Here is a 17,787-nt window from a genome sequence, read left to right as displayed (position 1 = left end):
ATATTGTAAAACATAGTTAATTTTTTTTTTAGGACTCCTGCATGACTAACTAGGCACTAATCAATTTGATTTAGAATTTTAGAACATGCAATATGTATATTTTGTCATAGATAAAGACAGATGAAGAAATCATGTGTCAAGTGGATTTAATTAATTTATTACTAGTTTATTATATTAAATTTTTAATCACAAAATACATCCAAAATAATTTTTTTAATTTTCATTCGGCTACCAAACAATTTAGTAGCCAAAAATAGGTCTACAGCGACTAAACGTTATGTTGTCGCTGAAAATATATGTTTGGCGACCAAAGTTTTGGTCGCCGAAGATCAAAAATAAATTTTTTAATTTTCATTCGGCTACCAAATAATTTAGTAGCCAAAAGTAGGTCTACAGCGACTAAACGTTATTTTGTCGCTGAAAATATATGTTTGGCGACCAAAATTTTGGTCGCAGAAGATCAAAAATAAATTTTTTAATTTTCATTCGGCTACCAAACAATTTAGTAGCCAAAAGTAGGTCTACATCGACTAAACGTTATTTTGTCGCTGAAAATATATGTTTGGCGGCCAAAATTTTGGTCGCCGTAGATCAAAAATAATTTTTTTAATTTTCATTCGGCTACCAAACAATTTAGTAGCTAAAGGTGCCCCTACGGCTACTAAAATTTATTTTAGTCGCCAATTGTGATATGTGTAGCTACTAAAAAATTTTTTAGTGGCCAATTGTAATATTTTTAGCTACTAAATTTATTTTAGTCGCCAATAATCAACATTCCCCTACTAAAAAAAATTAGTAGCTAAAAAGTTGACTGTTGCCGACTAAAATTAATTTTGATAACCAATTCCCACACTTTTGGCGACTAAATTTGTTTTGGTAGTCAAAAATGACCGCCAAAAATGTGTATTCTTGCAGTGACAGTTAGCATAAGTCTGAATCATCATGATGATAAAAAAGGACCAAATGCTTCAGGCTTTTCTTATTAGTTAAACATTCAGTTTTTAAGCATGTCCAAACAGCCTCTCAGGCCCTGTTTGGTGCAATTAATGGTATGTTTAATTTGGAAGAGCATATGCATTTAAATCTTTCATGTTAATTACACTGAATAAGCTTCTTATATAATTTAAGGTCTAACTCCTCACCAAATTCAAACATGGCAATATAAAATCACAAGTAAAATGGAAGTGAGTCAATTTCCATTTGATATTGCTACTCTGACACCCAGTCCATTTTAGATGAAATTGGGTGTATTTGGTTGGGGAATTTGATGAGGAATTTAGAAAAGGAAATCTAAAAGGTAGGTGAAATGTGAATAAAATATACTTAAATGTCACATAGTTTCACACACTTTTTCTCTTTCTCTTTCCAAATCCCTCCCCAAATCTCTCAACCAAACACAGTATAAAAGTATAGATACAAATCAATAAAAAGTATTAAAAGTTACATATCTACTGCTTGTGCTTGCATTATCTTGGGGTAGTAGATCTGAAACTGGAGATCTAACACACAGGAAGAGCGTCATTCCTATCTAAAAGCTAAGATAGAATTACAGAAATATATAAGTGTAGATTTGGGACCCCTTCTTTAATTTATTATTATCATGATTTTTTTTTGAACTGGATTGGGACCCTATATATATATATATATATTGGAGTGGAACAACACAAAGCCTGAAATAATAATATCCCATGGGGATGGGGGACGTACACCCAACGAATTCTTTTGTAATTGCATTTATAAGTGAACAAGGCACGTAGATATTGGGGATGAGGAATCATCATGATCTGAGAAGAAATATACTGAGCTCTTGGCTAGAGCTTCCGACGGGGTTAATCATGTGGAAGGACTCAGAGTCGGCCGATCCAATGACTCGTTCGAAGCTGGCCCTTAGATACATGAGTTCACCACCACCACCACCACCACCACCACTGCCACACTCCTCCTCCTCCTCGGATGGGGACTTAGTAGTAGCAGTAGCAGTAGCAGTAGTAGTGATAGGAGGCAGGACACCTGCACCAACTGAAACCGATTGCATGAGCTTGAGGACTGCCACGTCCCCAATCGTCATCTGACGCCTCATTGCAAACCCAACCTTCCTGCCGTTGCAGTACATGGCCCACACTGGTACGTTGAACAGCGACGAAGAGGAGCAGCTGCTGCTAACAGTATTGATTTTGGAAGACGAATTGTACTGGTAGTAGTAACCTTGTTTAGAGGCAGAGGTTATGTGACTACGGCTGTACTCACCACACTCGACGAGAGCTATACGAAGAAGGCCGTACTGCATCTCTCTGGCTAGGAAGGCGGTGGGGACAGTAAACTCCAACAGCAAGAGAGGGGAACTCCTGCTGCTCCTCCTCCTGTCGTCTTGGATGCAGAAGCTCACTCTCCCCTTTCTGTATCCGAAGAACGTCCCTGTCACTGTGGAAGATGAGGAAGAGGAGGAGCCATGATGATGATGATGATGATGATGATGATGATTAATTGTAGACTCAGCAGCAGCAGCATCGGCATCAACATCGCCGGCGAGAGAGTCGGTGGCAGTGGAAGATGGCTGGAAACCACAGCAGGGGACAACGCACTCCATGAGTGAGCGGAATGAGCGCCGGAATCTGATTTCCCTGCCACACTCCACGGAGGTTATTGGTGTGTCCATCACTTTCATGTTCATGTGCACGTGCATGTGCAAGGGCCCCCTTTGGCTTCCCAAGTCTATCATCCTCATGTTTGCTTCTGCTTCTGCTCGGAATAGCACTAGCTGATGATCAGATCAGATGAGATATGATCCAAACAACACGGAATCATCAACCTCCAAGACAAGGGAGACTGAGTTACTAGGACAAGATGTAGGGGTCATAGAGCTATTTATAGACGGGAAATTCTAATGTACATATGCGCTTTAGTTATGTTATTTTTTTTTTAATTATTATATTATTTTAATTCTATAGTTATACCACATATTATGTTTAACTATGATATTTTTTTTTCTTTCTATTATGACTCAAAAAATTAAAATTTATCATTTTTCTTTCTACTTATAAAATACATATGAAAAAATGTGCACTATAGTGTTTTCCTTTATAAATAGCTAAAAGTAAAAGGATGCAAAATTATGTCTACTAATATATTTGGGGTGTAAGTAATCTGTGATGAGGTGTAAGTGAGATATTAGCCCTGTTTGGTAGAGCTGTGAGAAAGTGCTTATAGCTTGTGTCTAAACAGCTTATAACTTGTAACTTTCAGCTTAAGCTGATTTCCAGTTTATTCTTAAAGCATCTCCTGCCACACTCAAAGAATAAATTGATTTCTGACTTCCACAAAACTATAAGCTAAATCAAACACATCAAAATAATTTAAATTAGCTAAAAGCTGAAATAAGTTGTAAATAATTTCTGCCAAACAGGCACATTGTTGAACCCCTCCATGTTTGTGTGAAAAAAACTTTTCTGTCTCATTAGGATGTAATTTTCTAAAATAAAAATAAAAATAAAAATTAGCTAGGTGTCAGTGGTGAGACCTATTAAATCATGATGTGGCAATTCTATGAATTCAAAATGAGTAGTATTAACCAAATCAAAAAATTAGATATTATATTTTCAAACTTAAATTATATGGCAATTATCAAAATATCTAAAGCAAATCTCTCAATTATGTATTCTTTAATCATCCATTAATTATTTTATTTAAATATCATTGAATTTAAAAAATAAATTTATAGAGCGATTTTGTATATCATTCTTCATTTAAAAAGTAACGCAAACTTATAATTTAGGGTAAAGATTCATTTATGGAGTGATATCATTTTCCATCAAATCTTCAACCTAAATTTAAATTTCTGAATAAATTTTTGATTTTTCTGTCATGGTTAGCACGGGAAATTATTTAATAATTTCGAAATATTACGTAGTCATATTTTAAATTAATCATTAATTACTTAATTTTATATTATTTATTTATTTTAAATATAAATCGTGTGTTCCTATTTTTCTCTACAAATTAAAACCTTGTAAAGTTTTGTAAATCGGTAACGTTGGCCAGGAATTGTGTGTGCAATAATTCTGCCCACGAGGGTGTCCGGGAGAGAGGGAGAGAGAGGAGAAGGACCTCTGTTTTTTTGGAAGCACTCGCAGGCAGTGGGGCGCTCTCTCTCTCTTTATTGTGACAGCAAAACAGCAAAAAGGCTCGTCTTTCCCTGTCCCGGAATATATCACAGTGGACGACACGACAATCCCTCCTCCGTCTCCTCATTACAATCAATCAAAAAAAAAATCCTAACCCCTTTCTTTTTTTCTTCCTCTCTCTCTCCATTGTATTTCTACCAAGGAAAAACAAAGAAAAACAAAGTAGTGATGACATTATGCTTCCCATTTACAACTCTTTTTTAACTAGTTATTAAATCATTTGTCCATTTTGCTTGCGGGGAGTTTACTCTCTTCTTGATCAGAATGATATGCATACAATTAACAGCAAATATTCAGGACGATGACTGTTTGTAACTGTAATGGTAAATAGTAATATTCCCACTAGTTTATTACTACACGCCAGCTTAGCCTTCCAACACCAAACAATGCCAAGGTACCGTACTTATGATATGAACTTTGAATATATATATATTGATATAGAAAAATCTTCGCATCCTCTCGTAGGTCCAAGACAATATCCGTCGAGATCATTAAAGTATCTTATTATTCGTTTCAGATGAGAAACTATAATTTGAAAGTTTGCACTAATCCCCTCAACACAAACTTTAATTAAGTAAAAACTTACGTAGTTGAATGGAGTCAAATCCACACCAAGTGTCATGTATAGTAACAACTTTGAGATCCTCCCTCCAACGCAACTGTGCCGCGCCCGGGGGTATGAACTTTGAATATAGCATGTTCAAAGAGAGCACAATTTTAAGGTAAATAAACCAAGAAGAAAAATAATAATAAAAGAAGAATAAGATTATATTTATGAGAGAGTGGAATATTTGGAATGTGCTAAAAGACTAGAAAAGTGAGGACAATGAATGTTAAATCAAAGTGCGTTTACAGTGTGGAGTGGGAGTGCACGGATGGTGGCTGCAACAGGGGATGACAAGAATAATTCTATTTATTTCATCTTAATTATTGTGAATTTATCTTAAAATAGATTGCGATTGAAATTGGTCTCGTTTGTCATAATTTTAAAAAGTTAAAAAGTCACTATCTTATTTAAGTTACATTATCTTATTTATGTCACATCACTTCTCTATTACATCACTTCAAACCCAACTTATATATAACTCATATTTCATAAAAAATTAAAAAATATATTTATTTAGATTATTGCAAATCACTTCTGAATTTGTATAATATAAAATCTATATATATAATAGATTTAAATTATTAAATAATAATTTTAAATAATTAAATCTAAATTTATAATATTATGACAATAGACATGAATGACCGAGTGGTGTGGCGTGGAGCATGAAAACGAGCATGCACGTAGGGCAATGATTTCGACCCCCTATCACTTCTGCCCTCTGTTTGCCTTTTGCCCAATGCTTTTTTGTTTTTGGCAGCTAATATATGCCTAAGGATAACGATGAATGTAGTAGACTACTCAACTTTTTTATCCACTTTAAAATAAATTAAAGCTCTGTTTGATAAGAGTTAAATCGGATTTTTTTTTTGATTATTTTAATCACAAAAGATAAAATAGGTTATTTTAGTCACAAAAAATAAAATATCACATCAAATCCATAAGTATTATGTTCTTCTCTCCTAAAAAAAGTCAAAAAAGTCAAAAAAATCATTCCCAAACTAAACTTTTTAGCCCAAGATAAAATAGTCAAAAAAATCAAAAAGTCAAAAAACTAACCCACTTCCCAAACGGAGGCTAAAAATACTAGTACTAATTAAGGGTCTCTACAATCCTCTAAGGAAAATATCCTCTAAGGAAAATAATATACTTATTTTTTAGATTCGTTTTTAACATAAATGATATGTAAAAGACATGTAAAAAAGAGAAATTATCTTAAATATTAAAAAAAAGACTCCCATTATTAAATTTTGCAAGTGATCATAACTTTAAAACTAAAATAATACTAGTTAATTATGTTTATAATTTTTTATTTATATTTATAATTTTTTTTAAAATTTATAACAAAAATTTATTTGCTATCTACTTTTATTTCTAAAAAAAATAAATAATTCACTTATTTTGAAAATATATATTTCATTATGTGTGCTTTCTCTCTCTCAAGGGTCTTTTGGGAAGAGGGTAAAAATGCAGCTATTAGGTTTTTATCTATTTTGAGTCACATCACTTCTCATATTTTTTTATTCACAAAAAGACAAAATAGACTAAAAAAATTAAAAGATCAACTTTTTACCAACTTCTCAAAACACGCCTCAATTGTCTCTTATCACCTTAACCTTGGCCAAAGGAATAATATAGAATGAGAGAGATGCGATTTTCTTTTCAAAAATTATAATTATCCACTATTTAAAAAAGAAATTGATAAAATTATGTGATTAAGACTATTACATTAATTTAAATTTTTCCATGAATGATTTATACACATAAAATTACAAAATAAACAAAACAAATCTCCAAAGTAGAACCTACGATAAATTTCACGAGTCCAAATAGTACAATCCAACCTAATTCCAAACAATAAGACTAAAGAGCCTCTCAAATTTATCCAAAAATTTACAAGCTGCTCACATGGCAATTAGGGCTGAATAAGGAATCCGTATAATCCGTAGTCCGATATGATCTAGTCTAATCCAGTAGGTTTGGATTGATTTTTTGAGTCTGTGGTTCGGTTCAGGATTGGAAATTTAAAAATCCATAGGTCACGGATCAGTTTCAGATTGAAATTCATGGTTCCGGATTGGAACCAATCCAGGCTGTATAGAAATAATTTATATTTACATTATATACCCTCCAACATAATATAATTTTGTATTTCATATAAAAGCTGAAGTCTAACCCTAATTCATTCACGCCACACTGTCTCTAACACTCTCATCTCTCTCTCGATACTCTCTCTCTCTTCTCTTTCTCATCTCAGACCAAGTTCTCTCTCTCGGTACTGTCTCTCACATTCTTATCCATCTTAGATCGGATCGGTAAGCTACTTGTCTCTCTCTCGATGACACTATTTTTCTGTTTCTGAAATGGGTATGGGTGTGTAAGTAAGAGTTTTTATTTTTATATTTTTTTGTCTTTATCTTAAATGGGGGTGTGTGTGTATATATATATATATATATATTTTTTTTTTTTCTATTTTTAGTTTTTTCTATTTTTTTTCCTAAAACAGTGATTTTTGTATACAATGAGAGAAACAGTGTATCTTAAATGAGTGTGTGTATATCAAATGATTTCTGTTTTTATTTTTTTCTTTGGTTCCTGTAGTTTGGATTTTTTTTTCTTTTGATTTCTGGCATGATTTCTGTGGTATGGAGAGGAACAAAGTATATATTTTTCTTTGATTTCTTGTATGATTTCTGCTCTCTAATAATATTAATCCTATTTTTTTGATGTATTTCTTTTTCTTGTTTGATAGATGTCAAGTATTGGAGACACAAATGATGTCATCGACCTCTCTCAGTCTCAGTTTGAGCCAAAGCATGATCCTCAGCCTGAAACTCCTTTTGGTTCAAAGGTTTGCCCCCTTCTAAAATCAGTTTGTCTCTGTTTGTTTGCTTAGAATTTGTGGGAAGGGAAATGTCTACTACTGCTGAATTTGTTTGTTGTTGTCTACTACTGCTGTTATTTGTTTGCTTGGAATTTTGTAACATAAGATGACATTTTGAAGAATTGGTGATATTGTTTTAATGGGTTTTTGTTATTTTATATGTTGCTGTTTTTGTTGATCAGCTCACATATGATGTTGTTTGCTTTTGTTTGCTTTAAATGTTCTATATTTTTTTTTTGTTATTTAATTATGTGAATCTATGGTCCTAAACCGGTCAAATCCGTGTTTAAACGGATTGATTTAAATTAGTTCCATGATTTAAACGTATTGGATTTGTTCTAATTTCTTAGGAATTGTAGATAACTGATTGGTTCTGATTTTATCCCAATCCGGATCAATCCGAACCATTCTCACCCCTAATGGCAACCCACCTCAAAGTGGAGGCTTTTAAGGAAAAAATAGCGTTTCAATTAATTAGCTTATCAATTTGTTATTACTATATTGAGACAAGTAGCGAAAGTAGATATGTATTTTTTTCCCCTCAAAATATGTCTTAAGATTGTATGACCATGATATACAGAACTAAAAAAATAAAATAAAATAAATATGTGCTCCAAATAATATAATTCTGTTTGGTTGAGTTTTTAGAATTTGTGTCTTATTTTTTCCCCAAAAATTAGAATCTAGTTTGACAAAAATAAATACTAAAAAACAACTTTTTAAAATTATTAGTTACCCAAAAAAGGAAAATCATATAAAAAGAATGATTTTTTTTTAATTTTTTTTTTACCAAGCTAAATTCTAAATTTTTTTAGAATGTTTTAGAATATTTTAGATTTTTTTTTTCTCCTGAAAACTCAAACAAACAAATTGAATAGGTTCATTGATTTTTTAATCAAAAGAAAAGAAAAAAAAATGTTGATATTTAAAGATGAATTTATTCTTTTTGTAAATAATTTATGTGAGGCTTAACTTAATTAATTAGTAATCACTTATTTTTTTTTTTTTGGGGGAGGTTTTATGTACATGAGTTTTATTAATAATCACTTATTTAGATTTATTTTAATTTGTTCTCCCTTTATATGAGTAATATAAATTGATAATTTAATTAATTGAAATATGTTAAAGTTAAATTATTATATATATATATATATATTTAAATAAAAGCAACAATGGATTGTGAGATGAACAATTGGTAAATTTTTAAATAAATTAAAAAGGCTCCCTAGATTTATTGATTTCCAGTAGGTAGGTTTTTATTTTTGGGAAAAATTAAGGATCATGAAATTTTTTTCATTAAAATGATCATGAAAAATTTATGATCCTTGGATTACCTTCATTAATATGTGATGTTTTATTCTAAGTGTAATTCAAAAATTACAAAATTTTTATAATTATTTTCATAATACTTAACATTACTATAATACTAAACATTACTGTTTATTTTTATTTTTTATTTTGGTTGCACGCTTCACTGACTTGTCCCCCTCCTAATCGTCAATTCAATAATTTATGCCTGCCGGCCCACTACCACCGCTACTGCCTTCAACTTTTAAAAAGGTTATATATTATTTTCCACCAAAATTATTGTCCAGAAATATGGTCAAATTTCCGGACCCTCTCTAATTCAGATTCCAGACAGGCTGGTTCAGTTCACTCTGTTGGATTTATTTTTGAGTTTTTTGGTCGATAATTAAAATTGTTTATATTTTAAAATTTATTAAGTCACATCGATTGGACAACAGATATTATGTATTCGGATCACTTTTGTCTAAAAAAAAAAGATGGTCAGAAAATTTACGGTTCATAAAAAAAGTGATCTGATACATAATATTCGTTACCCGATCGACGTGATTTTTTATAAGAATAATATACTCAATAAATTCTAAAATGTGAACAGTTCAAATTATCAAAAAAGGGTTCAAAAGTGAGTCCAATGAGCCGGATTAGACCCTCTAATCTAGATGGTTGAGTGGAGGCAAGTCCCAGCCAAGTTCAAATGTGTATTGGAGATTTAATTAGTGTTTTATGAGATTCATATATAAAATAAATTTGAATTATATATTAAAAAAATATAAATTAAAATTTTTAAAAAATCCAAATTAAAGTCATTGTTTTTTTTTTTGGAGGTTTCCCATGGGGGTCTAGGTTAGCTTAATGCACACCTTAATTATCCGTGCTCGCGGTGGAAGCTTGTCCCTGATCACAAGATATTATAGCTGTCGGAACACAAACTGAAAGACAAATCCAGTCAAAACTCAAAACCTTATTCAAACTGAAAGACAAATCCAGCCAAAACTCAAAACCTTATTCAATGGTGAATAAGTCATTGAGCCACAAATTTGTTGTGAAGTCACTGTTTCTTTCTTCGACTCCCTCTCCCTATCATATTCATGAAATTTTTCGCTAAGCTAAATGCGACAAACAAATCTACTTCATTTTCTGTCCCCTCGTTCGAATAAAATAAGAAATTTTCTTATTACACAGAAAAATTGTTTACCATGTGTTTTATGGGTTGCTATTTTCTCCATTACACAATTATAATGAAAAATCTCACTAATAATGATAAATATAAAAAAATTATATATATTTGTGCGCGATAAAATTAGTACACAGTAGAGATGATGCCGCCAAAAAATATGAGCTCATTGAATGGACACGCCAAAATGTCCCAACAAAACACCAAATGATCATGAAAGAAAACTTAGATTGGGGTAGTCAATCAAGGACTCTCTCATACTTAATAAATGCTTGCTTGATTTCCCTATATATAGAAAACCCAGTTAGAATTGTATATCTAACTTATTGGGTGTCTTGCTTACTTATAGTTGATTGCCTTGTTACCGTGGAGAGATTTTAGACACTATTACTTCTCTTTTATTCTGCTTTAGTGGGAAGTATGTGCCCCGCTCCTAATATTAATTCTAGGTAAGGATAAGTATGTTCTCACTAAATGTGGATTAAAAATGTTTTGGAATTTTAATTTGTGAGTTTTAATATTATGATGTGATGTTTTGGTCTTTCCTAACTTGATTTACCTGCTGCAAAACATGATTGTTTGGATATTCATTTATTTATTTATTTATTTGTATTATTATTTACTTGAATATTTATGATTAATTATTTTAATAATAAAAATGATTAATATATAACAATTGTCATAAAAAAATATAATTGATGACAATCATGTCATGTGTCATATACCACCACCCCTATTCAAGTGCGGTTTTGCTTTGATACAAAAGAGCGCATGACATTGTGCACATTGATTGGAAATTATATAAAATCATTCGGGTGACTGGCATTGTTATCATCACAGTTTTTAAAAAAAAAACAAAAAAACAATAAATAAATAAATAAAGAAAGAAAAAAAAGGTGTGCGTGGGCACCTCTAAAACGAAAGAAGAGAGAAATGGCTTCTTTGGTTGCATGAGCACGAGGAATCAAGACAACTTTTGGTCTCCTTCCTTCCTTTCTTCCTTCCTACTAGCTTGTCATATTCGCATTATTTCTTGATTGCCAATTAGTAAACTTGGAAATAAGCAAGCTTTGAAGTTCTCTGTAATTGTGGCTTTCCATTTCATTACAGGAAAAATTTAACATATATATTTTATAAGCCACTTTCAACCTTCTATATGATCAGCAGCAATTCTACTCTTAGCAAAATTTTAACTTATTTATCCTTGTTAGTGTTAATTAATGGTGGACGGACCCGCAAATGTTATCCACATTTGCCATAACCTCACTTACTTTTTATTTTTTATTTCTAAAGTATCGTTTGCATCTTGAATTTGTGAATAGATTATTCATCACAAATTTAAGATCCAAATATACAGAAGACTTTAGAGTGCATTATCAAATCTTTTTTTCCTCCTCTCTTTACGTTGTGTTTAGTTGATAAATTTAGAAAGAGATTTGAAAAGGGAAAAGGGAAAAAACGTGTGAAATTATGTGAAATGTAAGTATATTTTATTCACATTTCACATGCCTTTTTCTTTTCTCTTTCCAAATCTTTTCCCTAATTTCCCAACCAAACACAGTATTAATATGAGATCAAATGTACTAGAGACTTGTTTAATATTACTTTTGTATGCAACCTAAGTTTCATTCATAGGGTTTAGTCACATCTCTACCCGCATCTAATTGATTTACTTTAGTGTTTGTTAAAGCTTTATAAAAACTGTATTTGTTGACCAAATAATTTTGATTATAAAAAACAACAAAATTTTATCTATGAAGGAACATGAGTTAAACATTTTAAAGAATATCAGAACATTTGGACCTGCAATGCAATGCAATGCATATGCATGTGCAAGGTATAAATAAAGGAATCAGGGCGATCAGATCAGCTACCACAGGCCTCAAGTGTGGTGGATTCCTTTGGAGTTGGCCCCTATACTAGCTGGCCCGGACTATACCCAATAAATGAATATTGTAACAAAAATAGCTGGCCTGGACCATACCCAACCCAACTGTCAAGGGCCATGGATGCTCAAACCTAAAATGGAACACAAAATTAGAACACTATTACAGGACTACACTGTTACAATCCATATATACATGTATATATCTAGAATTCCATAAACATCTTCTTGCAATTTAACTACAAAATAACTAATTAAGTTTGTCTAATGAAGATTATCTACAATATTTTTTCAATGGATAACCTAGCCAATCTATTTAATTGAGGTTGACAAAAAATAATTTTAAGTTTTAAACTTAGTAAAAATGTTGAATTTATTTAAAGGTAATCATGCTCATCAACTTGTGATGGTAAGTGTACCTTATGCACATGTTGTATTTTTAACAATTAACCACATTTATCATCAAGAAAAAACTGTGGGACACACACCCGCAAACCAAGAACATCTTACAATTGATGATTGCACATATTTTGCCAAGTCACTTAATATGTTGCAAATCAATTGTATAATGATGTTAGAGGGAATAAATATCCTAAAATGTTATACTTCCATAGTTGATTTGGCATGAAAGTTCCATCTGCCCGCGAAAAAATTTAAAATTATTACGAGTGATATTTTTTTGTGAAATTTTGAGGTCCCAAATGATTGTTTTGTTAACTTTTTTTTTTTATTTTTGACGATTAAATTTTTAGTTGCTGAAATGCGACTAAATTATTTGGTCGTAGATGTAGTCGTCGAAGAATTGTAGGTAAAGGTAATTAGCGACTAAAATTGTTTTATTCGTCAAATGTATTCAATTTCCGACTAAATTTTTAGTTGCCAAAAGGTTGGACATAAAATTAAATTAGTACATTTTCGGCGACCGAACTTTTAGTCGCCTAAAGTCTCACATTTTTAGCTACTAAAATTTTAGTCGGCAAAGAGTTCTTGTTTTGACTATTAAATATTTGATTGCCTAAAGTGCCACATTTTTCGCTACTAAAATTTTAGTCGGCAAAGAGTTGTTATTTTGGCTACTAAATATTTGGTCACCTAAAGTTCCACATTTTTTACTACTAAATTTTTAGTCGGCAAAAGTGTTTTTATTCTTTAGTTTTTGTTTTTAGCTACGAAATATTTTAGTCACAAAATATTTGATTTTCTTTTAGCTACAAAACTTTTAGTCGCCAATGGTCTATTTTTTTTTTTTTTGCTACAAAACTTTTAGCCGCCCAAACTATTTTCCCAATCTCTTTTTAGCTACTAATTGTTTAGTCGCCAAAAACACGATATCATGTTTTATCGTAAAATTATAATTTCTCCACAACATGTTTATATTCCGTGCAACTTGTAATACATATATAAACAAAATGATACATTTACTATCAATCATTTCACAATCTGCATTCATATGCAAAAAATAAATAACTTTAAATGTCAAGGTCCATACAAACCAACTATTATCCAAACTAAAATAATAATTCCATACAAAAATATAGAATCATACAAAAATCAAAACCCTCCGTATACAAAAATTATATTTACTACCAAGCGAAATTAAATTTTGGCATGGTATAAATTACCATAGTAATCTGTACCACGACAAAAGGAGATATATGTACTACAACAAAAGTTTTTCAATAGACCTTGACAAAAGGTCATATATGTACGTCGACAAATGGTCATATATGTATCACGACAGAATGTGATCTATGTACCACGACAAAATTTTTTCTATAGACCACGACAAAAGGTCATATATGTACGTGGACAAATGGTCATATATGTACCACGATAGAAGGTGATCTATGTACCATGCCAATCATTATCTGTTAATTACCAAAAGTTTTTTGTATCAGTAATAATGAACTACACAAAAGCTAAGAACGACAAAAGTACTATATTAGTTCTATACAAAAGTGAAATTTCTTCTCCATACACCAAAATGGATTATCCACAAGTCCACGCAACAAAGCCATTTACAAAAAAAAAAAAAAAAAAAAACATTAGAATTGGTTACAAAATATCAATTCAGTCAGCCATAGAGAACATGTTCTAATATGCATTTAAGGTAGAATAATCGAGAAATGTCTTCTTGGAAATAAAAGCATATATATATGTATCATGCAATATTTATTCCAACCAACTGCACAAACAATCTAATATGTATTTTCTTCGTCCTATAAACATATAAAGATAATTATTAGAATATATGGATTTTATTTTCATAAAGTTGTCGCTCTTTTCTGTCAGTTGTCACAGGTTGTAATTGTCATGGGAAAGTTGTTTGTGAGAGCCACACGGTGGTTCGGGGCCTGTTTTAATCTTCACCCCCGAAACGCCATTTTTCTAGTAAGTTTAAGGCGTATTCGGCTCTAACTCCCAACCTACGGGTCCAGATTACATTTCATCAATTGTTACAAGTCCTATTTGTTATGAAAAAGCTGTCCGTGAGAGCCACACTATTGTTCGGGGGCTGTTTTGAATTTTCGCCCCCGAAATGCCCTTTTTCGAGTAAGTTTAAGGCGTATTCGGCTCTAACTCCCAACCTACGGGTCCGGATTACATTCCGTCAGTTGTCCTAAGTCTTATTTGTCATAGGAAAACTGTCCATCAGAGCCACACGGTGGTTCGGGGGCTAATATGAATTTTTATCCCCGGAAAGCCCTTTTTCGACTAAGTTTAGGGCGCATTCGGCTCTGACTTCCAACCTACAGGTTTGAATTACATTCCATTAGTTGTCACGAGTCCTATTTGTCATGGGGAAGCTGCTTGTGAGAGCCACACGATGGTTCGGGGGTTGTTTTGAATTCTCGCCCCCGGAACATCCTTTTTCGACTAAGTTTAAGGCGTATTTGGTTTTAACTCCCAATCTACGGGTCCGAATTACATTCCGTCAGTTGTAATAGGTCGTAATTGTCATGGAAAAGCTGTTCGTGAGAGCCACATGGTGGTTCGGGGGCTGTTTTGAATTTTCGTCCTTGGAACGCTCTTTTTCGAGTAAGTTTAAGGCGTATTTGACTCTAACTCCCAACCTACGTGTCCAGATTACATTCCGTCAGTTGTCACAAATTCTATTTGTCATGGGAAAGCTACCCGTGAGAGCCACACTATGGTTCGGGGGCTGTTTTGAATTTTCGCCATCAGAGCGCTCTTTTTTGACTAAGTTTAAGGCATTTACGACTCTAACTCCAAGCCTATGCGTCCTAATTACATTCCGTCAGTTGTCACAAGTCCTATTTGTGAAGAGGAAGTTGTCCGTGAGAGCCACACGGTGGTTTGGGGGTTGTTTTAAATTTTCACCCTCGAAATGCCCTTTTTCGACTACACAAATCCAATTTATTATCCCTTTTAAGGCAGTGACTAAAAGGGATAATTGGGAAAATAGAAAGGAAAAGAAAACTAAATCTATCAACTAAAATAAAAATAACAATAAAAAAGAAACATAATATCATTCATGGCTAAATAAATTAGAGCCTAACAAACAATTTGAACAATGTCATGATGAGGTTGTCAATCGAAAGCTAAAATTTTAATCAAAAAAAAGAAAGAAAGAGTTTTTTTAGCCATTTTGATTAATGCAAGAAGTAAACCAATTGTGGGAAAATCAATAACAAACTCACCAATCCAATTTTGGATTGACATCCAACGAAAATGTTGATTCAATCGATGCCATAGCCTCCTCTGCAGTCTGCACATATTCTAAGAACTTTAGTTCTAAGATTATTCTATTAACAATGACAATAGACAAATCACATGCAGATATAGTTACAAAAGCCAGGATTTCCTGAAATCAATCCATGTAGAGTGACACCTTATAATAAGAAATAAGACCTATGATATTGTGGGACACTAACTGAAATTGAATTGTTATGAATTAACAGGGGCAACAAGTAACAGTATGAGCACAATTTGAATAAGAGATAAATCTAGATTTAGACAAAATAGAAATATCATACCATACCCATGATCATAACCCTCCTAACTTCTCAGTTTGACTAGCACCAAATAAAACATTTAAGTAAACCATAAATTATTGTGCTATGAAATACCTAAATTAATTAACTATGAGTTGATTTGCAGAATCTTATTTGGTACAACACTAGAATACTGCCATTATATGTTAGGCTAAAAACTTACTGTAGCCCGACTTTTTCGCGTCTCTTTTCGGAAGTTCGAAATAAGCCATACAGTTCGGATTGCCGCGGTTTTGAATCTAATCTCACAAGTGCAATATGGAATTGATAAACACTAAAGAGTACAAATTCGACAAATCTTTTGAAAAATCGATTTTGAATCAAATTGTCAAAAATGGACTGCTTTGCCAGATACAGAGTCGCCACCTAAATATTTTAGAAACCCATGACTCCTGCCAAAGTCCACGTGTCCGTCATTATCAAGATTGTCTCAGCTCGGGAACTTAGGTACGAGAGAGGAAGGTCATGAATGTATTTGAGCACCCCCGCTAGCCTGATCAAAATTGGCCTCTACTAATCATGATATGATTCTTATATACATTATATGCTCTTGTTCCAGTTTATTAGGCTAGTATTACTATGTGATGTGCACACATACAAGTATAGACTAACTTTGCAAGAATTGGAACATTTGATTCATGTTCGTTTTGAAAATTGTTTCGAAATATGTACTACTTGAAAAAGTGATCGCATATGAGCATTACTCAAATTATTCCAATTCAAGCAATAAGCCTTCAATCACAGGCATTCAAGCAATTATAGCATTTAAGCAATTAGCCTCATGGCAAGCATGCTAAACATGGCAACATCAACACTCATGTAATTATGCTAAAGCGAGTAAAGGCTCACCTAGTACTCCAAGCCAAAACAAACAAAAGAGTTAGAAAAATGCATGATTCCTAACTATGCAATATGACTAATGCAACACATGCGATATGCAATCTAAATAAGCTTGGCTATTTAACATGGAATATGAATCAATTAGATAGCATGCGGTCTAAGCATGTATTTAAAGAAGTATTTAAACTAACAATGCAGTTAGAATGATGAACCGAGCATCGGTGCATGCAGTACAAGTGGATGCAAACATAGAGTATGCTAAACAAGACGTGATGTCCCTAAACTAACCATCATAAACTAGTAAATAAAAGGGAGAAAGACGTGGGGTTGAAAGACATACACATTATTACATTGTGCTCTCACGAAGGAGAGTCCGAATGAACTAAGTTAATTAAGCTAAGCTAATTAACTAACTAACTAATCGAAATGAATAAACTAGCTGAACTACTTAACTAATTATTACAACACTTGAATTAACAAACTATTCTAGTTAACTAATTAATTACAAAACAAAATTGAATAACTAATTAACTAACTAATTAATTACAACAATTGACAAAATTAACTAGCTACAACTAATTAAGTGCAACAATATGTAAGCTAAATATTTAAGCTAAACAGGTTCGATATGCGAAAAATGCTCATGCTTGGTTTCCACTTGAAAACCCACCATTTTGCTTCTGAATGCCTCTGTTTGCATAGTTGAACACCAACACTGTTGCCTACTTCCAGGACAACTCTGCTCCACTTCAAAAACACACTGCTTAATTTTTCATCAGTGGTCGGCCGGCCAGTGATGAAGGTTGCCAGCCACTAGTTATACAGGGTATTTCAAGGGTTTGTCCGCACAACTCACCCTTCATTTTCATGAGCAAATCCAAGGAGTGGTGAACTT

The 17,787-nt window shown here is 32.5% G+C and overlaps 1 protein-coding gene and 1 long non-coding RNA gene across 2 annotated transcripts; both read right to left on the bottom strand.

Moving 5' to 3' along the window:
- Positions 1-1,402: 1,402 nt before the first annotated feature.
- On the bottom strand, positions 1,403-2,979 carry LOC114269354 (protein MIZU-KUSSEI 1). The gene has a single exon (XM_028210663.2). The coding sequence runs from the start codon at positions 2,723-2,725 to the stop codon at positions 1,778-1,780; it is 948 nt and encodes a 315-aa protein (XP_028066464.2). The 5' UTR covers positions 2,726-2,979; the 3' UTR covers positions 1,403-1,777.
- A 10,887-nt stretch (positions 2,980-13,866) lies between these two features.
- LOC114269315 (uncharacterized) lies at positions 13,867-15,837 on the bottom strand. The gene is made up of 2 exons (XR_014365352.1): positions 15,699-15,837; positions 13,867-13,904 (listed from the first exon to the last, which is right to left on the bottom strand). It is a non-coding gene; the product is annotated as an uncharacterized LOC114269315 (long non-coding RNA).
- Between the last annotated feature and the right edge of the window lie 1,950 nt (positions 15,838-17,787).

This window comes from Camellia sinensis, chromosome 3, assembly GCF_055761805.1.
Source record: "Camellia sinensis isolate YWXY chromosome 3, ASM5576180v1, whole genome shotgun sequence".
Lineage (NCBI taxonomy): Eukaryota > Viridiplantae > Streptophyta > Magnoliopsida > Ericales > Theaceae > Camellia > Camellia sinensis.
This window is presented reverse-complemented; position numbering and strand designations above follow the sequence as displayed.